Raw genomic sequence first — 21,361 nt, 5'->3', positions numbered from 1 at the left:
CATTAATTAGATTCACACACATACACACACACACACACACAATCTGACCACCTTTACTGGGGCCCATTCACATTTGAAAAATGTCACATAAGCGGAGATAAGGTAAACTAACACACACCTTGTGTGCCAGTTAAACTAAACATCAAAAGGCCTGTCCCATGCTCTCTTTGTGAGCCGTGTGTACACTGTCTCACACACATACTTATTTAAAGCTACTCTTCCAGTCATCCCAAGGTACATGTAATTCTGTCAGGTCGAGAGTGTGTGTGCATGTGAGAGAGAAAGAGATGAAGGGGGGAGGGAAAAAAAAAGTATTGGACCTCATCTGTTTTTTGAACTCTCCCACTCTCCATCTCTCTCACCACACCTGACAGGCTTACAGAGAGACCCAGGTTTCCAGATCAATCATTAAAAAGTATTTACAAATGCACAAAGCCAGACACAGACAGGTTGGCACATGGCCACTCTGTTTAAGTGCTTTTCAATGTGTCTGTGGTGTCAACTTCTATTTCACACTTATCTACACCTCAAAGGGGAAAAAAAGATGTTTCTGTGACCTTTAGCAAGTGTCAAATCTGGAGAGAGAAAGAGAGGGAAAGAAGAGAAAGAGAGGAGGGCGATTTAAGAGATCTGTCGATGTATTCCTTACATAACCTTTTTATTTATCCGGGAGGTATTGACTGAGCAGGCTCTTTATCAGAAACACACTAGCTGCTTCACACTCACATACCTACAAATTTCACACACAGGAGCTGCCCAGTATATCTGAAGATTTCTGAAGACAATAAAAAGTTTCTCTGAGGGTCAAACATCTTGTTCAAGGACATCTTGAGCTTTACACCTGGTGCAGGATTCGAACTAGCAGCCTTATCATCACAGGAGACAAGAGACGTTTGTGCGAACTCTTGGCTACCACCGCCAACATGCGAGGGCCATTTGCCATTTTGCCTTAATTGTTAGTTTGCGGCCAGGCCATAATGTTTCCATTAAGACTATGTCGATCGAGAAAAGCTTTTTAGTTTTCTCCTCCACATTACAACATGCTTTCACAAGGTCAGCTGTTTTCCATGTGGAATGGCCAGTTTTAATGCAGACACAGTCCCTTGGTATTCAGGCGGGGTCCGGTTTAGCGAGGTGAAAGGGGGAAAGACTGAGAAAATGAGGAAGAGAGAGAGATGGAGGGAGGAGAGAGAAGAGAGGAAGGAGAGTGTTGATTGAAAGACTGTGATTAGCAGTTTTCAGCAGGGCACCAGGGCCATCGAGTTGTTCTAACAGGGTTGTCGCGTCTCGAGGTGCAGTCAAGGAGAAGTCAGTGCTTTAGAAAGCTCCTTCAATTCTCCACCCCCCCTCCATTCATTCGCTCTCCCCACCCATCCACACTTTTCCTGCCCCTCCAAAAAAATCAATATGGCTGTGCAAAGTGCAGCTTGGCCCAGGGGGGAGGGCCGGCTAGTTGTAGGAGCTAGATGCGGGGCTTACAGGGAGGACAAGAGGTGTCCTCCAGGCCTGTCCCACAGGCAGTGTCAAGGACAGACCTGAGGACCAGAGGACTGAGGCCACCACATTGCCCTTCCCCTCTGTATCACGCCTGCTTTCTCTCTCTCTCTCTTTCTCTCTGTCTCTCTCCCTCTTTGTAGCCCAAGCCAGGCTGGCTCAGCGGGGCAGAAGAAATCGATAAGCAGGTGGAGCGTTTAAAATCCCCTGCTCCAGAGGCTAACGTTACGCTCCTCAGAGCCCAGCAGACCAACACATCGCTCAGTGTAGAGCAGCTGGATGGATGGATGGACGTGTGGGTGTACGGTGGTCGCACCTGGTCATTGAAAGGTTTGTGATTTGTGACAATAAACAATTCAATAGCACTTAGCCATACGCAGTGTCTGAGGGGTGTAGGGCCCGACTCTTCACACACACTGCCATTGTCTCAACATGTCACAGATCAGTAGCATTGAGGCAGGTCAGACAGCTACAGGCCAACACACCCTGGTTCTATATTTAAAGGCAGTACCTGTATCACTGCAGCTATGATATATTGTAAGTTATAGAATAAAGCATCAAAAATGACTTCAAAAAAAAAAAACTGGCACGTACTATCATTGTCAACAGTGGTGTTCCTCATTTCCATACAGTAGGCTTGAAGAAGATGCCTGTACATGATGTGGATGAAGTGTGCAAGGAGGATTTCAGTCCTGCCGCGTGTCTCTGTGTGTGAGTGACTGATCACAGTAGAAGTGGCTTGTGTCTCTAATCCAGTACCACTGTTAGACAGTGCAAAGACCCGGCTCTGTGTACCGCAGCACAGGCTGATCAAACCCATCATGTGACAAGCAACCTCTTCAAATGACGATGATTTCCCAGCTCTGTGTCCTTTCGGCTCCATATTAGATCATCTTCTGACACTACCGAGTCTGGTACTTCATCTGGGATAAAGATGATGCGCAATCCAACCCAAGGGGTTGGGAGTCAAGGGTAAACGAGGGGCTAAGGCAGGGGTACTGTGCCGAACTGCCTGACAGCTGTGACAATTATCATGTGGTATATTATAACCCTATGCTAAACATAAGATTTGATACTGTATGTCGCTTGACAAAACACTTCAAGGATATTTTACCATCAACTTGGCTGTATGTCACATTCACCGCGGCATAAAATGAGCCATTTTGGAGGGAAAAAACATCAAAAGATCATACAACATATCAAAAATAGAGAGAATCCTGTCCGCTTCAATTTTCCTTCAAAGTTGCCATCCATCAAAATGTGACAAGCTGTTTTACTTTTCTGCAATCAACTCGATCGTGTATTTTTCTGGAGACAACAGAGACAGCCTCTTGAATTGTTTGTTGCAATGTATTTTTGACCATGGTATAATTAACAAGATAGAGCAGCGGTCTAGGTTTAAATACCAACAACCACCTAAGCCACCAGAAAAACATACGGTGCAAAACAGATGTGGACTGAACATCTAGGACAGGTCCAAATCTCTGTCATGTAGTCTTTGACCCAGATAAACTGGCATTATGATGTGACCTCAGATTAATATTGAATTAAGGACCGAATATGATTTGTGGCTGTTTACACGACTGTCAGCCCGTCTTCCTGGAATCCTGAAGCAGATAAGTTTGCTGTAATGGCATTAGCCAAATCCTGAAGTATAGCAGACGGCACTTGTCTTGCTTGAGAAGCCACCTCATTTCTTTATTTATTTTTCCTTCACTCATTCTGAACAAAAGAAAATATTCTACCAGGAATTGAATAGCTTAATCCTCTTTTCACTCTTCCCAGTAGCTTGAATGGTGACAGATTAACATCCTGGAGGTTTACAAACCCAGCCATTTGAAAATGTAATTGCTGGCGCCACACCGCATGCATGTGTTTAAGGTGAGGGTTAATATTAAAGCTCAAAATACACACATGCACTGGAGTCAGGAGGGATGTGGCCAGACCCAAGCCACTTAAACCAGGGCAGGATGGACCATTCTGTCACGTACGAATCAGAGAGTCGCAAGCTGTCCCAAACCCTCGCTAGACGCCATAGTTACTGTTCACTTCTGCTAATTATTACAGCCAATCTGAGGGGTTAACGGGGCGGAGCCTGGCCAGACCATGTTCTGGGGCATTTAACAGCTGGCAGGAACGGAGGTGAATGCATTACACACTGCCCTCATCCAATAAAAATAAAACACCATGACATCTGAGGTGTACTTAGCACAGAGGGGAGGGAGGAAGTGAGGGAGGCAAGAAAGGAGGGAGGGAGGAAGAGAAGGAGGGGAAGAGGCTGGTGGTGGGGGTGAAGGGGAGAAAGCATCTGATAACATGATGTCCAAGTGCCACCTAGTGACAACTTTCCAGCTTCTGTGCTTCTTGAGGCGCCAGCGCATCAGGGGCAGAGGGTGCATCGATGAAGTGACCCAGGACAGGGGGATTCAACATCAGTAGCATATTGTTCTATTCTTTCAATCAAGACAACTCAGGCTGCACAAATCATTTCCAGAGAACGGTCTGAGTCATTCATGTTTCAAGTAAACTCTCAACATATGATGTTCAAAAATTTTACTTTTACATCTTGTTTCCAAAACCCAATCAAGCAAACACTCCACCAGCCTTCCTCAAGTGACCCCACTGTCTGTTCAGTTGGGGGAGTAAGCCTGTAACACTGCACTGGTAGGCTGGTGGCCCTGGGCTCCTAGGTCCCCTCCCCTCATTAGCCCAGGTATAAATCACACTCTGGCGGTGCCCAGAGGTGAGAGGGATGAGAGTTGAGGTGAGCTTGAAATAATGCTTATGTCACGGTGGGTCAGCCCTCCATTATGGCCGTTTCAAAAACTATTAATCTTGCTTGTAGTCAGTGGCCTAGAAATAATTACTTCATCTAACCCATGTAATACAGCATGACCAGCAGTCGAGCCTGGTCAATTTGAGGCTGGGGAGGCAGGATGGGGGCTGGTGGGGGGGGGGGGGGGGGGGGGGGGGGGGACCAACAGAGAGAGAGAGAGAGAGAGAGAGAGGGTGGGGGGTGGCAGCCACAAATTACCAGGCCCTGTCTTCTGCTACTGGGTGACTGATGTCCTGCTCACTTCAGCTGTGGCCTTTTACACTCTCAACACTGATTTAGATAGATACACACACAGACACTCTCTGAGAGGCAGATCATGTACAGGCACTCTGTATGTACGCACATTAATGCATGATTAAATACACACACACACTTTGATGGAGGAACACACAAATCACATTATTTTAAACAAGGGCTTCTACAGACTCACAAGAGAAAATACAGAATTAAATTTGTTTTAGTTAGCATGCAGAACTGACCCTAATAAAATTAGACCATCCACTGCCTACTGCTAAAAACTACATTATACTACATGAGATTGTTTTTATGAATAAATGCCATAATGTTGCAAATTTATTTTCACATGGCAAGTTGTGCCACCTGTCCTACCTGAAGTAGGCTTCGAAATTTAATTTTGTCACTTAAAAGGAAGAAATGTATTTGGAAATCACTTATGTTAAAGTTACACTGCAAAAACATGCAAATAAAATATGTTTTTAGTTATCATGAGCTATTTTTAAAGCTATTACACACAGTAATCCACACCTTGGCATACACGAAGATTTTGTGGTCATGCATGTCCATCGTCCTCCCCTCTTTGCTCCTCAACAGTGCTTTCTGCAGTGGCTCCACAGCTGCAGACACCTGCCTCCATGGTGCAGGACTAAACCAACCCCCCTGCCCCCCGCCCAACATCACAGCAGATGGAAACACAATAAAGACAGCTATTGACGAAACCCACACTGTGTGTAAACAGATGAGCTAGTGCAAACTCAGCCTCTATGAACGTCACAGGAAGTATGTATGGAATGACATAAATAAATGCAGCCCGCCAGTAGCTGTCACAGCTGGCATTGCAGGTGCAAATTTAATTAGTCAAGGTGAAGTCTCCCTTGTTGTCTGAGAAGGAGGGGGTCCTCGCCATGCACGACTGTAAACACGCGCTATATCCTAATCAGGTGTCACCGCAGTGTTTGATCAGCCCGCGAAAACTTGTCACGAATCCCCGGCAGAGAGTGGGCCGAGGGGGAGAACAAAGGAAAAGAGCTGTCATAAGAGAACAGGGTGGTGGTGGAGATGGCAGAAGCAGTGGATGAAGAGACTTTGCCCATTAGCAGTCTCTGTCGCCTATCTCTCTCCCACTCCCCTTTACGTCGCTCCTCCTCCAGTTTTCTATCTTTCTCTATGTGGCTACCTGCGGTATACACCTCACTGTGTCCCGTCGCAGCTCTGTGCTGGAAAACCACAACCACAGTTGTCATACTCATGCTTCACAACCACCAAACAAAGCTTCCAAAAAAAAAAAAAAAAAGAGCCAAAGTAGTACACTACTTTTGTTTACCTCCCAAAAATTCACACATGTACAGAGATACGAGCTGTGCTCATTTTGTTTTTATCAAGTACCGCTCTAAGTTGTTGGGTCCTCCTGAAAAGCCTGGAGAACCGTAGGCAGACATGCTGTTCTCCTCCCGCCCAGCGCCGCCAGGCTGCACTGAGGCAGTGCAGGAACACACACGACATTAGATACTGTTTACCTTTCAGTTTGGGTGATATTGAATATATTAGCCGATTGAACCTCATACGAAACACAGGCGAGTGACAAGGCCCAATCGTCTTTGCGACTACCATGGTAACTGAGATTACAGGCTAACAAAGAGCAGACAGGGGGAGAAAATATTTAAAACCCGAATAGTGATACATAAATTAATTAAAGGACAAAAAAACAAGTGGAGAATTAAAGTTGGAACATCTGTCAGCGACTTAGCTTCCCAACGTAATACCAGTGTTAGAACATTTATACCCTTGAAGTTAATGATCCCCTCTTTAATTGACAGTCAAGGAAAACTGGCGGCGGCAGCATCCTGCCGAGACTCCGATAAGAGGCCCCCTTCCCCCCTCCCAAAAATAAAATAGAAAAAACAGTTTAAAGAACCTTGGCACTAATCCCTATTGTCATCCCAGCGCAGCAGAAGGACTTACAAACACAGATAACTCTGCTGAAGCTGTCTATTTCTCAGGAGTTATGGGGACAGCCGAGCCGCTGCGCGCCTCGAATCAGTCACTCAGATTAGCCCAATCCCTCTATGCTGTCAGTCAGCCGAGACACTAGCCTGTCATCGCATTTACATGAGTCCATCTCCTATGTGACAATGCCCCCTATATATGACAATGGTTGTGGGGAAGGGGTCCACTCGGCGGCAGATAGCGGGCGTACAGTATGGCAGACAGGCTGTTGTTGGATTAAGCTCATGGTGTGTGCTGTGCTCATGTCTTCGCTGACACTCCAACAACAAGTTTAAGGAGTCTTAACCATTGCTGTTTTTTTTCCATAGTGGAGAGAATGTGGGAGATGTATGTCAGATGATGAACGCACACGTACACCTACAATGACAAACATAGATATACACACACACACACACAGACACACACTGTGGGATAAACTTAAAAAAACTTGAAAGTACAGAATGACTGTTAAGAAAAAACACAAGCTTACCTAGTGTATGTCTTCCCAAAGTTGGCTTCAAGCATGACTTTAATCCACCTACTTCACTTAACATGATGAAGCTCAAAGAACAAAAGATGAAGCAACGCAAAAACTAAGTATGTGCTATAGAAAACATCTGGATCAGTCTCCATCTTCAACACACACTGTAGCGACGGAGATTAAAGGGCCAATCTGGAAAAATATCTCTAAAAAGCCAAACCAGATAAGACACAAACTTTTGACTGTCAAATTAATAAGGGATTAGATCCTGCAGAGAAGGAGTTTGTACTTTTAAATGAATGTGTGGTACATGAAGGCACCTGAGAGCTCACAGAGTGCTGACTGTTTTTTATGCTTCTGTGGCTCAGTCCACTTCAAACAGTCCTGCAACAAATGACAGTGGATGCCCTCTACATAACAGGGCCAGGGCAAGCATGACACAGGGGTTGACAACTGAACCCTCAAACTCCCTAACCCCTACCCCTGCCATAGCACAGGCACACACACACACACATAGCCCTGAAAACAGCCCTGACATGACCGTTCGGCAGCCCTTCCTAACCCCTCCTTGTGTTTTTTCTCTCTCCATCTCACTGGAGACAACCCTCAATTCAGGACCATTTTAGCAAGGCAAGTGGATGTGACCCGCTGCCCCCCAGTCAGGCTCATCTGAATAAACAGAGTTGAAGAAACAGGCAGAGGAGGGGAAATCTGCCTACATTATGATAGGAGGAGAGAAGATGGGATTCAGCCAAGGGGCTCCTTTCTTTATGCACGTTTGATCAAGTGCTTGACAGCACCAGTGGATGGAATTACGGACTGCTGAACAAAAAGTTGTGGTGTTGGTGTGTGTGTGTGTGTGTGTGTGTGTGTGTGTGTGTGTGCGTGCACAAGGTTTCCATGGCCTGACAGTGTTAGGCTTATGACAAGCCTGCCGCACCACACCACCACCACATACAAAGGCGCAACTCGCCCACCAGCCTTCGCAGTCCATCACTCAGGACGGCCGAGGGAAGCGCTGTGAGAAGAGGTCAGACATTGAGGAAAGAGGGAGGGAGGAGAGAGGAAAGGAGGATGAAGAGGAAGAGGAAGAAGGGAGGGCTGGTCAGGGGTTAAGTGTGAAGAAGACAGCGATGAAAGGCAACTGTCATGCACCAGTGCTCACCCAGGAGCACCTGTCTCGAGAAGAACATGCAAAGTGTGGCGGTCACGTCCTGACAATACCCCCACTTTTCTACACAGACACATAGATCAACACACACACACACACACACAAGCTCGCAGGAAAGGGCTGATGCTCCACCATTGAAAAGGCATCGCCTGTCTGACAGCATGCCAGTCAAGCTGTCGTTGGCTCCTTGGCATATGCAAGGAAAAGTTAGGCTGATGAAGAAAAAACACACAGGTGCCCAGAGGAAGAATCACTGAGACATGAACAGACTACCTGAAGTGAGCAGACACTTCTCAAAGACTTGATGCTGAGTAAATGCTGGAACGAGCAATACAAAAAGCTCCATGAAAGCAGATCCAATGCAACCAGGACGCCTACTCCACACTGGAAGCTGATGTGGTTACAGAAGTGGATGGAAGCAGTTACCCAAAGCACCTGATGCCTCGAACACTAAAACTCACTTTTCAAAATACATTATGTTTGTCTTCTATTAGCTAATGTTATATTTGAGTGGTTTTTGACTCTTTTTTTTTTTGCATTTGTAACATTTTGTTAATGGTGGTTAGCAGGGAAGGCCAAGAATGCCCAGTGTACCTCCAGCTGGCAAAGCTGCCTACACTAACAGCAGTGCTAAAACCTGGCTCCAGCTAAAAGAGACACTTCTCATGTTCAGCCTCTACAAAGCAATAAGCTAAAGGCCAGGTATTTTAGCACATTTTCATTGCTCACGTTTATGGAAAAGAACTTATGATGTACAAATTAACAGTTACTATTTACAGCACCTTGTGAACCTGGTCTCCTGCAGCTTTTGTGAATGGAGGGTTTTGGACTTTCCATTGAAACCAGATGTTGGGCAGCACCGTAGCAGTAGGCACTTTTATTGGAAAGGTGAGTCATTACAAAGGAAAATAAATTCACAAATAAACAGCATGTAGACAGCTCTGTCCTACACAGGTGGCTTTGCATAGTGAAATCCCTTTTATTGGCATTAGCTAAAATTAGCAATAACCAGGGCAGATAGGATTCTGGGAATTCTGGTAGTATTGATTATTAGTATTGAATATTACTGATTATTTTGCTTTGGAGGCTGGAATTGAATAATTCTGATGTAATATTACCTCTGTTACTGTTCATTTTTCCCATATCTGTGGGCCTAAACAAATCTATTGCTGATTTTTAACACTTATGTGTTCAATTATTTTAGCATTCACACAACAGCAGCCTCAACACACACACACATAGAAGAGTGAGTGCACACACAACCGTGAATTTAAAGACACACACAAACCCACACCTCACACAATTGTTTCAACCTACACAATATGCCCCAAACCTAGTGCACACACACACACACACACACACACACACACACACATACACACACACACACACACACACCAGAATGCCAAACAAACAGAAATGGAAAATAACGACTCATCCGGATCATAGCCTCGAGTGGCTAATGAACTCCCTGGAGGCTCTAGCCTCTGTGTATGAGGTGAGAGGGTCATTCCCATGTTTATTCAGCACCAGTCCAATGAGCCACCAACCATCTATTGATTGAACTGATTATTCTGTGTCTCTCTTGTGACGGGACACATGCATGACAGATGAACCCTACTTGGGCAGGTCACATTCAGTGTAATCTCATTGAATCTGACGGCTGATCTGGTCGGCCAGTTTGCATGATCCACATCACTGACATCTGTGCCTAATGCCTCAACACTAATATGAGGTGCTCGGTAGGGGCTGTCAGACACGTAAGCTGTCAAGGGCTGTTTGGACAATCCTAGTGACTGCTTCCATCGGAGAAAACCAACTGCATGGTAAATGCTAAGCAATATACCAAAGTATCGGTGCCTAAAGCAAAGTAATTCACTGGCAGAAATTTTCTCAATGTTTTTTAAAGCATCACGGCTCATTTTTTTTTATTAGAAAGAATGTTACATGGACTGAGGCTGCTAGAAGACGGCAGCTGTTGGCTGGAGGAACCCCCTGCACATGACCCTTTCAGTCACAGTATGACTCACTATGGAGTCCCATCCCACAGCCACCACGCTGTAATGCCTAGCATAAGGCTATCGCTGTTATTCCGTTTAAATGTATAGATCACAGGTCCACAACCACATATGGAAGTCTGTGGCAGGTCATCTCAGCCATGTACCTTGAGATAATGCAGGCAGGGCCATAAAAGTTGATATCCTTCCAGATGCAGACCAAATGTGAACATACAGAAAAAGGTGGTAGTAAGTGAGGGATCGACATGCAGCGTTTCTCACGCTGATCATGAGACTCTAACCCAACCCTTGTTTGGCTGATAACAGGATGTCATCAACATCATTAACAGAGAGAAACATGTCATGGGTAATATACAGTAACTTGGTGCATCATTTGAACTTTAGGAAACAGCTCTCTTATGCTTAAAAGTCACTACTCATAAGACATAAAATCAGTGAATTTAATAATAACAAAGCAGAAGAAGTGGGGCAAATTATACAACAATCACTTCCATCCTTCCATTGCTGACATTTTTTAATCGAGAGCCTACCATCCATCACACCTACTGCTGCACTCCAAAATTTAAGATGATTAAGGTCAAATTAGACAAAACACTGTTTTTACACAAAATAATTACCTCCTATACCTCAAAACTAAACAATACAATACAGCAAATGCAATGCTATAAATATCTCAGCAAATGCATTGCAACTCATATCTCATATCTCAGTTTCACTCAAGCATAAGTTATGGTAGTCATGCAGCAACTCAAGCATAAATACATTACAGTTTTTGTATGTTGGCTGATTTACTGTATAGAGAGGCTTGACTAACCCTGCTGATCTATAAACAGCTCAGTCCAAATATATGAGCCAAAGATCAAACAGGCAAGACAAGGTAAAGACATGTAGAGGAAAAGCTCAGTAGCAGACTAATCAGCCCCTTCTAACACTCAAATAGCAGATCAATGAAAGACCCGGGGCCTTGGGCCTGCACTATATTACACACCAAAACTTCATATTCATTCATTGATTTTACTTTTCAGAATAGTATATCATTGAACTCCAATGGGAGCGAAAAATAGAGGCTGGGGCTGAGGTCAACCCTCGTGTGGACGGATGTTTGCACAATATTGATAGCGCACGCAGAAAGAAATGACTAAATATCTGGATCAATAGCTAGTTTCCATAGCCACGACAGGTTGTTCCAGATGGAAATATATAAATACTTCTTTATGGCTGCTGGAGTGGCCCTAACGAACAGGGCTAAATGTCCCCCTTAAGGTAAACTCTTTGATTAGCCGAGGCCAGAGGTGACAAGAGGGGCCCGTTGATGCAAGGATGCCACGCTTCCAATGGCCTGAGGATGCTAATGCACACAGGGGCCCAGTAAAGGGGCCAAGGACATGACAGGTCACAAGCCCTGGGCAAAGTGCTCTGTGCTACCTGACCCTCTTATTCATTTGTAATGATAATGGGTCCTGACTACACTATTCTCAGTCATGTTCAAATAAGGCATACCATGAATAATTTATGAATCTCTGTTCTTATATTTTATCTTAATATCTCACATAAAGTCACTCTTCTAATTGTAATATTCACAACTGGAACTGGGAGGTCCACTATAGTGAGGCCCAAGGAAATACATGTGAAGTTCTTCAGTTTTCATCCACATGAAGCAAGAGTGAAGCAGATGATTATATGTAAAGCACTGTATAATCAAATCAGACCAATGGCCTGGTGAAAACCTTGCATCCTGCTGCTGCTGATGGCACAAGAGCCTCCTGTACTTATTTACAGCACAGCGCAATTACTGAGAACAACACCCAACCTCACAGTTTCCCCTGCTCCACAGTGGCCAATGGGGCCATAAAGAGGGAGGAACCACATCATTGCCTGCTCCTTAATTAAATGAAAGCTGTTAGGTTCATTTGCCTTCTTTTTTTACACATTGAACTGGCCGGCCCACCGATGAAGACCTCCCAGACGCCATCCCTGCTTGGCCCTAAATCATGACTGCATAAACGGCCCAGTGGGTCCCTGCTGGACACGCAGCAGCCGCCCAGCGGCAAGGCCAGAGCAGGGCATGCGGTGGATCGACACCTAGCCTGCGATAAGTAATTCTGTAGAGGATTAGCAGCATGATAGCCTGATCAATACTGTGTGCTCAGGCCATTAGGAATGCAGCGAGGAAATGACCCCCTCCGGTAATAAAGCAGGGCATCAGGGTTCTCCTTCATTTGCCAGCTCCATTAGTGTAATGGTATCATTATCTGCCACAGCCGTATTTTTCTGAGGCCTGGCTTTTCCACAGCCCGACTGGCAGGGGTCTGATGAAGCCGTGAGAGCCCCCATGCCGTGTTCCCCTTTCTACCTTTCTACACAGAGTCTAGGTGTAAATCTAGCTCTGTTGGAGCTTATGTGGTACCCTGCCTTAGGTATCCATACCATGTTTTATGTCAGCACCCAACACTATTTCTCCATTATTGGCTCATTAATAGAGCAAGCAGCATGTAGCTTGGGTTAAGATGGAGAAAAAGATGGCCGGCAGAGCCCAAAGCTGCTGAATGTGCTGAATCTGACACCCCCCTCTTGCTAAAACACCGGGCCTGACATGACAGGACGTCGGCATTAGTCACCATAAATCGTTTCCTTTACACTAATTCACCAGCTAACATTTTGTGGGGGAGATTGATTAACCATGCCTGGATGTGTGGCCACATAATCAGCTTTTACCTCGCTAGTTGTTAATTTAACAGAATTGCCAAGGGAAGCACAAACCATTTTAATGAGTGTTCAGAAATTAAATACCCTAAACAGCTTGCACTGGGTGACACAACCAGAGCAAACCAATGAGGCTGATCTAAGCAATGGGCTGGGCTGGGCTGAGCCCGGGACCTCACAACATCTGGTGACCCTGTGTGATCATTACTTAGCCTGCCGCTCACACACACACACACACACACACACTTCCTGTTTCGACACAGCACTTTATACTTGTCATCACTGTCCAAATGGCGAGCTCGCATCAAAGACAGCATTAGAACATCGGGTTAAGGGACAGGGTCAGTGCTGTTTTCACACTTGCCGAGGCATGAGTGGAAATTCATCCTGTGATGACAACACTGATAAAACATAATGAAATGTTTTCAATTCATTAGGGTACAAGGCGAGTTGAATGTTGCCATGTGGGGGAAACTCATGAAAATGCAGCTACTTGAAAACATAAGGCAATGCACAAATGTTGAAAGAGTCTGTGACTTTTCTAGTTGAAACAGCAAGACATTGTTTGACACAGTGTGTGTCAAACAATGTGTAATAGATCCACCCACTAGTCTTAGTAATGTAAAAAAAAAATTCAGATTTACTAATTGAAATAAATATCAATTACCATGGTTGGGGTGTGGGTACTTCCCTCAGGAAGTAAGGCCAATATCTTATTGTATTTCACCTAAAAATAGATATACTGTGGCCTCCCACCTGTCAGTATGCTATACTGACTTTCTGCAGTGGGATTTTTGAGGGAGAATGTGTATTCATTTGGCACTAATCAGTTGGTGCTGGCTCAGAATGACAGTAGACCCATCATAACACATTTCTCACAATGTGCAGACACTCGCTCACTGGATAAGGCAAACCATCATATCCAAGTTATTAGTTATCACAGTAACTGCATTATCATAAAAACTACTGATGTTATAAAAACTGGCCAAAATGCATGCAACGCCTTGCTTGGCTGCTTTACAGTCATATAGTAATTTTGCAGTCACAATTCCTCTTGCTCATCCTTTTATTTATCTAAAAAGAAAGGAAGCTAAGCCATTAGGTCTGTGCCGTGCTGCTTGAATGCCTGAGGGCCAGCTGGAATGAGTTCTCTCTCAGAGCCACTCATCTGGCCGCCATGGCTGCTTTCATAAACAGGAGGAACCGCGTCCTACATAGTTTCACTGCTGTCTAACATGATCCAAACACATGTGCCACAGCAGACGACATCCAAGTCAGGAGATAAGAGGAGAAACAGACTGAGAAGTAGACAGACAGTCACTATGACTATAAGTGAAACACAGCTCAAGATGCCTCAGGCACAGCTGACTCCTTTCCTTCCTTTCCATCAGAATCTCAGCAAGCCACAAAAGTCAGGGTCATACAGCATGAGAAAGCCTGATTAAGCCCAGGTCAGCACGGAACGCAGCTTAATGCACCAGCACACAAAACAGTTGGTCCTCACGTTATTGGCTAAACACGCCCATCTCTGTTCACATCATGTGAAAATAACCCTGCACACGTCTCACTTTGATACTTCAGCTGGCCTATAAACAGAGGTTAGCTTCTGATTAACAGTAATCACAACATTAGCCAGCAAGTGATCAGTTGCAGTATATACTGTACACCAGAGCACTACTACCCACTGTATTTACTGTAAAGCCACAAGCAGCTGTAGACTGCTGGCCTGGCATGTTGCCAGTTCTGCCATGCACTGCACACTAACTTTACCATTTGCTTTTACTGTTGCACTGAGCTGTCTCTTTGATACTATACAATTAACACTTGACTCATTGTTCATTCTTTACACTAGGATGAAACCCAAACTAAGATTAGACGTTGCCTCTTGTTTGTTTGTTTGCTTGTTTTGTTTGTTTGTTTACCAACTGTTAATGACTAAGCTATGGAATATTTATGACTTTTACTATTTTCTCACAAATACTCTATAGTCTCTGATTCATATCGTATCTCCTCTTGATGTGGGGTGTTGCCGAGACGTGACTCTGCTAGCGACAGCTTCTTACCAGCAGTGTATTTACGTGATAAAACACCGTCTTTAATGTAACTGTAATTCTTCATTGTGGTAGACTGGGGGGAAAATGGAAAACACAATAAAGGAAACAGGCAAGGTGAGGTATGCGCTGACATTCGCGGCTTTCTAGCCTTCAAAATGCAGCCAGCAGCATCACATAAGGAGCATTAGATATTCAATGAGCGACAGGGCTTAGAAATTTGCCAGACCTAACGGAGAAAAACGCTATCAATACCTTTCTTCTCTTCTCCCCCTCACTGTCACCCGATCTTTTCATGTTCCTGGAGTTGTGTTTACACTGCCTCGCTTTCATTGGGGGCGACGGTGGTTGTTGTAGTGCTCAAATAAACGGTGGCTCAAACTGTTTTTGGATTAACAAGGGCGAAGGCAAGAGCGGCTGGTTATGTTATGTGAGTCAGAGCCCAGCTGTTGATTTTTTCAGAATAACATTATTTTTTGTGGGGAGATTCTTGAAGTAGACGCTTAAAGCGCAGCGATGAAAACTACAAGTCCCAGAGAGAACGTGTGGTCGCGGCGGAAGCAGCTTCGGGACGCTCTAGATGTTGCACTGCGCAGGTGCAGCGCAGGTACAGATCTACAAACTGCAGATCTGCGAGTCGACATGGTTTTAAGTCAGTGAATTCTGACAGCCCCTTTAAAATGGCTGTGACATGTCAACCAGTTATTATTATTATTATATCTGTGAGAAAATATAACAACAATGATTATTATTATTATTATTATTGTCATATTTGTGAGAAAATAGAGCAATTATTATTATTATCATCATTATTATTATTATTATTGTTGTTATTATTATTGTGCAAGAAAGCTATACTAATACATTTTGAATTTTTGAGGAAAAGGTTTTAAAAGAAACAACTTTTATCTTAATATCCTGCTCTTCAACATGGATATTCCATATGGTTTCCACTTTTTGTAAATCAAAAGCAGTGCCACTTTCATCTCAGACTATGTGTAAAAATAGCAATCATGCTTTGAACGTGCTCCAGCTCAAGTCCCGCCAACCTTCTTTCAACTCTTGCATGCATCTCAAATCCAGGTGCTTTTCTGCTGGTGTGGGCTTCAACCACGTCAGCCCTTTTCAACTCGCTACCCTTCATGAAAGAGCACCATAAACGCACAGTGTGTCTATGTGGCTGCCTTTGTGTATCACCCACAGTTAAAGTGCCCTCTGACGGTTCATCCAGATTGCTCATAACATGTTTTGAACAGTGCTGAAATGTGTTCTGTCCATTGTTCCTATCAAAGCACATGTGAAATACATGAGAGAGTTTCACGGATGGAGCAGCAGTGGTGGGAGGGTGGCGCAGCCAGGGCGGATTGCAGGGGTCTGAAACACCTGCTACATATTACCATTACAGACTTTGATCAGTGTCTTCATTAGTTTCCTTTGTAATCTCTTTTCTTTTATGGTAGAGCTGACCCAAGTGAGCCGGTTACAGTGATTTAACACACATGTTTCTTTCACCTGTCTTGTAAAATGCTCAAAAGCTCTACCACTTTCAAAGATGTCGGTGTCTCTGGCATCCCATACTAATAAACGGAGCGGGTTCTTTTGATTCTTGTTAATAACCTACATTTCCTCTCCTTTGTCCCGGCCTTCCAACGGGGGAATACATTTGAAAAATATCCTTGGAACCGTTTTGTGAAAACCAGATCCATGTGCACGAATGTAAGTTTTTCACATGAACATATGTCAGCCTATAGTGCCTTTTTAGAGCTTGTTGTAAATAATTTCTTTATTTTATCTTATAATGTCAAAATCAGCTTTCATCCACCCCAATCCATCTTTATACTTTGTTCCTTTTATGCAGCAAACTATCATTCACATATTCCCACTGTCAATCATCTTTATGGGTTAACGTTTCAGGGAACAGAGGGTTTGCTGACTTACTTTCTTTGGCTGAGTTTGTCAGATTTGGGGCTCTTTGGGTGATCATAATGTATAGGCTCTTGTCCAACAATTCCTGCAGAGGTTTGGTTTTTAATGCCACTGCTGGTGGCCTTATGGTGGAACGATGGAGTCCACACAACCCCCATGGCTGACGAAGTATACTGTATGTGCACAGTGGGCCCTATTAAATTATTCACAATGTATATAAACCATTCAGATCATGTAGTCTAGTTCAGTAATGGAGGTTTGAGGAATTATTTCACAGTCAAGGTACAGGGATTTGATTTGATCATAATTAGGTTCTTTACAAATGTATTTTAATACACTCACTAGTTACTCTATTAGAACTGTAATGCAATTAATGAGAAAGGAAATCTCATTACTTTAAGGGAGTATTTCTATATTTTTGGGAAATATGCTAATTTAGTTTGTGGCTGTGAGTTAGATGAGAAGATCAATATCACTCTCATATCTGTGCAATAAATATACAGTAGGGCTACAACCAGTCAGTGGTATTGATCTTTTCATCTGTAACTCTCAGCAAGAGAAAAGTGTGTCCCAAAATGTTCAAAGCTATTTTGATTAGTTATATATATATATATATATATATATATAATGTATATGTATATATTTTTTTATTATTAATGTTTAGAACACCAACCATGTCTGCAATATTATAAATGCTTTCTTCTTGTTCTGGTGACATGACAATCTTTTTTAAGTCCACACCAATCCATTCACTCCTTAAACCCAATCTATCATGTCTTACTTTAGGGAATGTGTCAAACTATCACTCATGTCTTTTCCCTGTCAGTCACTGTGATGGGGTACATGTCAGAAAGGAGGAAGTTCTCTGGAAGGTTTTTTGTTTGATGGTCAGATTTGAGGCTCTGCAAACAATCCTAATGTACAGGCTCTTTACATGGAGACAAGCCAATTACCTTCCTCAACAATGCCTGTCGTTTGTCCTACAGTGAATCACGGCTCTAAAGCAGGCACCTCTCCTCTCATGTCCGACCTGTGGGGTTCAGCATAGGGAAAGGTCACCTCTGTGCACACTCTGATGTGGTATCATATGGGATGGAGGGGGGGGGGGATTCACTTTGAACTTCTTCTGTCTTCATATAGCCCTGTCTACTGATCTGGCCAATGTGTTTGTGCTCACGATGGGGTATGTTTTCTGTTATTGTGCATTGCATCAGCTCCGGATGACCCTTTGACAAGGCTTCTTTTTGTGATATAATGGGCTGCTAAAAAAAGCTGGGGAAGAATAAAAGATGAGGAGAGTATGGTGCCAGAGTGTACTAAAGCAAAGTAAAGGAAGACAGAGACCATTGTGTTGTGTCTGTATTAAAACCAGAGCCCACAGCCTTGCAATCATCTCTCCCCATTCTTCAAACTATTGTATGGCCTGAAAAATCCGAATTACAAGAGACAGGCCTCTTTGTGAATAATGATATCTTTCCGATGCAGGAGTTCCTATTGGGCCACCTAGATTTTGTTATTGCGTTATCAAGTTAATCTGTGGTGTCTGTTTGAAAGAGAGGACGCAAACTACTGGGAAAACTGAAAACAATACAGTCAAGCTTTGTCCTGCACCACACGGGACCTCTGGTGAAGGTAATGTTAAGAATTGTAAACAGCATTTTTTCCTCACCACAACTCCGGCCAGCACATTGTGCTGCCTAAGTGAAGACAAGCTCTTTTTTGATTTTTATTTATATCGAATGAGCATATGGGGCAAGTATGTGCCTTCTTTGCTTGCTAACCTTCAATGCTTAGCCTTAGGAAACTGTTATTTGTCAGTGCTATAAAGCAGATTGCTGCCCAGTGGTTTCAATTAACATCAAAGAGCTCTTCGCAGGCAGTAATAGTTGTATCAAAACCTGAAATGTATTATTTAGGTTGTGTGCTGGAGTCTTCAAAACGATTATGTTCTCGTTCAGAGGAGGGTTTTCTTTTCTTGCTGACTTTTTCCATTCCATATATTCCACCGCCTTCGCCATCGTCTCTTTGAAGCACCATCACATCAACCCTGTAAAGTCTCTTTGTAGCACCAGGGTACCTGTGTGGCTCACACCCGGTGGCCTATTAGTTATGGGGCATTAAAAGCGGTACTACAATAGTGATGAAGAAGATTAAAAGTCCAGTGTAGCTATAAGTGGGTAGGTTCTAGCATATTTTGCAGATTCTGAAACTGAAACTGTTAATTTCCCACTGGAATCACATATAATTTATACACTGAAAAAAAATGTAAATGTGTAAAAGGTGCAAATTTGACATAAATTATTCTCACTGTTAGAGGAGAGTTGCCTTTATGAATTATTTCATAACAGTATTTCATGTCAAGGTGAACACACATGTAATTTCTGTCCCCATGGTCTTCTTAAGCAATAAATGTTTGCTTACAGATTGTACCAAATCAGGTGATAAGTTATATTTTCGATAACAATGAAGATCCCATTTTAATATAGGGTATTTTAAGCAATTGAAATAGTGAAACATTGCTAATGGGGTGAAATAGTTTAGCGGCAGGTCATGTGTATAAATACCTGAATGGTCAGGCAATGGACTATTTACAGTTGTTAGAGCAACAAGCATAGTTTAAAAAAAATGTTTATGGTTTTGGTTGAAATAATCTTATCTGATGATAATATTTATTTTTTTTAAACAGACAATTTTAGGAAACAGAAGACAGACAGATGAATGAATGTACTTTTTGTATTAATTGATTTTATTTTATCTCCTGTCATGCATCAGTTTTAACCCAAATTTTCCAAATAATCACTGTAACCTATGTATTTTCTGGACTTTGCAGAATGATAGCAAGGTGTGCAAAATGTTGCTTTGACCAGTTTAAACAGGCTGCTCTTTGACTGCATGTTGAATAATCAGGATCCTTATTAGAGAGGCCCACACTGGATCAGTGCAAGTTAGCTTGGCTACACAAGCCTACAGCTCAGGCCTGTACTGAGTATCACCTGCTGTGCAGCTAATATCAATACTTTTTTTGAATTCTCCTGGAAATAGAAGGATTTTTAAAGACACCATGAAAGCTGTGCAAGGACAGGAGCTTTTTTTTTTTTTTTTTGCCCTTAGCTGGAATATCGTTAAAACCCCTGCAACCCCATGGCCAAGGTTTAAAGTGCACAGAGAGCCCATTAAAATGGTTCAAAAAGTACACACACAATTCAATACATGTTGATTAAGCCTCAATAAATGATCATATAGCACCACAGGAAAGAGCCCTTTGGTTAGTGAACAAAAAGAGCGAGCAGCCCTAGTCTAAGATGTGGTACACCTCCTTGCCTGGGATCACTTCCAGACACCGAAATGAGGAAGCGCTTTGCTGTTGCTATGATTTGAATACCATGATCACTGAGCATTTTTATAAGAAGCCCATTAAAAGTGGGGTTCTGACATACAAAAGAGGCCCTGCTTAAATCTCACGCACAATGTCAGGCTGAAAGACGTTATAAAACTCCATACGGAAGCCTACATCCTCTGTGTGTGTCCTTGCGTGGCGCGCCATCACGCGGGAATATCTATTTTAGAGGCAGAGATGTCCCATTTCCCACAGAAGGCTGTGCCCTATCGTTCAGCACCCTGCCATAGATTAATCACACATTTGTTCAGCATGATAAAATCACCCACCGCAGGCTTAACTTTTAACAAAGACATCTGCATGAAATATGCTGATTTGTCAAAATACTTCATAATCTAAGAAAATAAGTCGCTCTGAATGGGACCAGCTGAGGTGGACACAATGGCCCAGTGTGACCCCTTTGCACCACCTGCTCTTGACAGTGTTTATAAAGTGCCAACTCCTCTCATTAGCGCTCCTATTACCCCAGAGTTATAGCAGCCCTGCAGATCAAACGCAGCCTGAGCGAACAATGGCTGAAATGGCATTAATATGATATGTAAGAGTTCAACAAATATTGGGAGGGATCTCTTTGATGGGGACTGTTTTATATTAGAGACTTTTTATTAGGGCTTTTCTGGTCTTTAATGTGCATGTTTTTCCCTTGAGTCAGTGTTACCAGGTTTAGGTCTTATCGTGTGACCGGTCACTGAATTCAGCAGAAGACAGACATACAGCGCACATATGAATGTAATTGTTACTACACACACGGGACATACAGTATATTGGTAGTACTTTGGGAAAACACCAGTTTCATGCGCAAATCAAAATGCCAATGGGCTAATAAAGATCTACTCTATTGTATTTCATTTCCACTGGTGCATTGATGCTACACACACACATTCATTGAATTAATTTTGCCCATTTGTTACTAATAAATGTGCGACTGATGAATGTGAAACTGATTCAAGTTTGGCAAATGATCAGAAATTCATCTGACAGCCCAAAGTGTACCCAAACCCACCAGTCTGACCACTGACATGAACACTGAAATGTGTTTATTTATCCATACACATTTCTCC

At 43.3% G+C, this 21,361-nt stretch overlaps 1 protein-coding gene across 3 annotated transcripts in view; it reads right to left on the bottom strand.

Moving 5' to 3' along the window:
• fto (FTO alpha-ketoglutarate dependent dioxygenase) overlaps positions 1-15,378 on the bottom strand; it is a 118,288-nt gene extending 102,910 nt beyond the window's left edge. For all 3 annotated transcript variants that reach the window (XM_071488459.1, XM_071488460.1, XM_071488461.1), the window contains exon 1: positions 15,233-15,378. In XM_071488459.1, the coding sequence (XP_071344560.1) occupies positions 15,233-15,310 (78 nt within the window). In that variant the 5' untranslated portion in view covers positions 15,311-15,378. The remainder of the gene's footprint in view (positions 1-15,232) is intronic.
• Between the last annotated feature and the right edge of the window lie 5,983 nt (positions 15,379-21,361).

This window comes from Trachinotus anak, unplaced genomic scaffold, assembly GCF_046630095.1.
Source record: "Trachinotus anak isolate AG129_WGS33_773 ecotype Australia unplaced genomic scaffold, CSIRO_AGI_Tana_v1 ptg000011l, whole genome shotgun sequence".
NCBI classification, from domain to species: domain Eukaryota; kingdom Metazoa; phylum Chordata; class Actinopteri; order Carangiformes; family Carangidae; genus Trachinotus; species Trachinotus anak.
The sequence above is the reverse complement of the archived record's forward strand: the minus strand, read 5'-3'. Positions and strand labels throughout refer to the sequence as shown.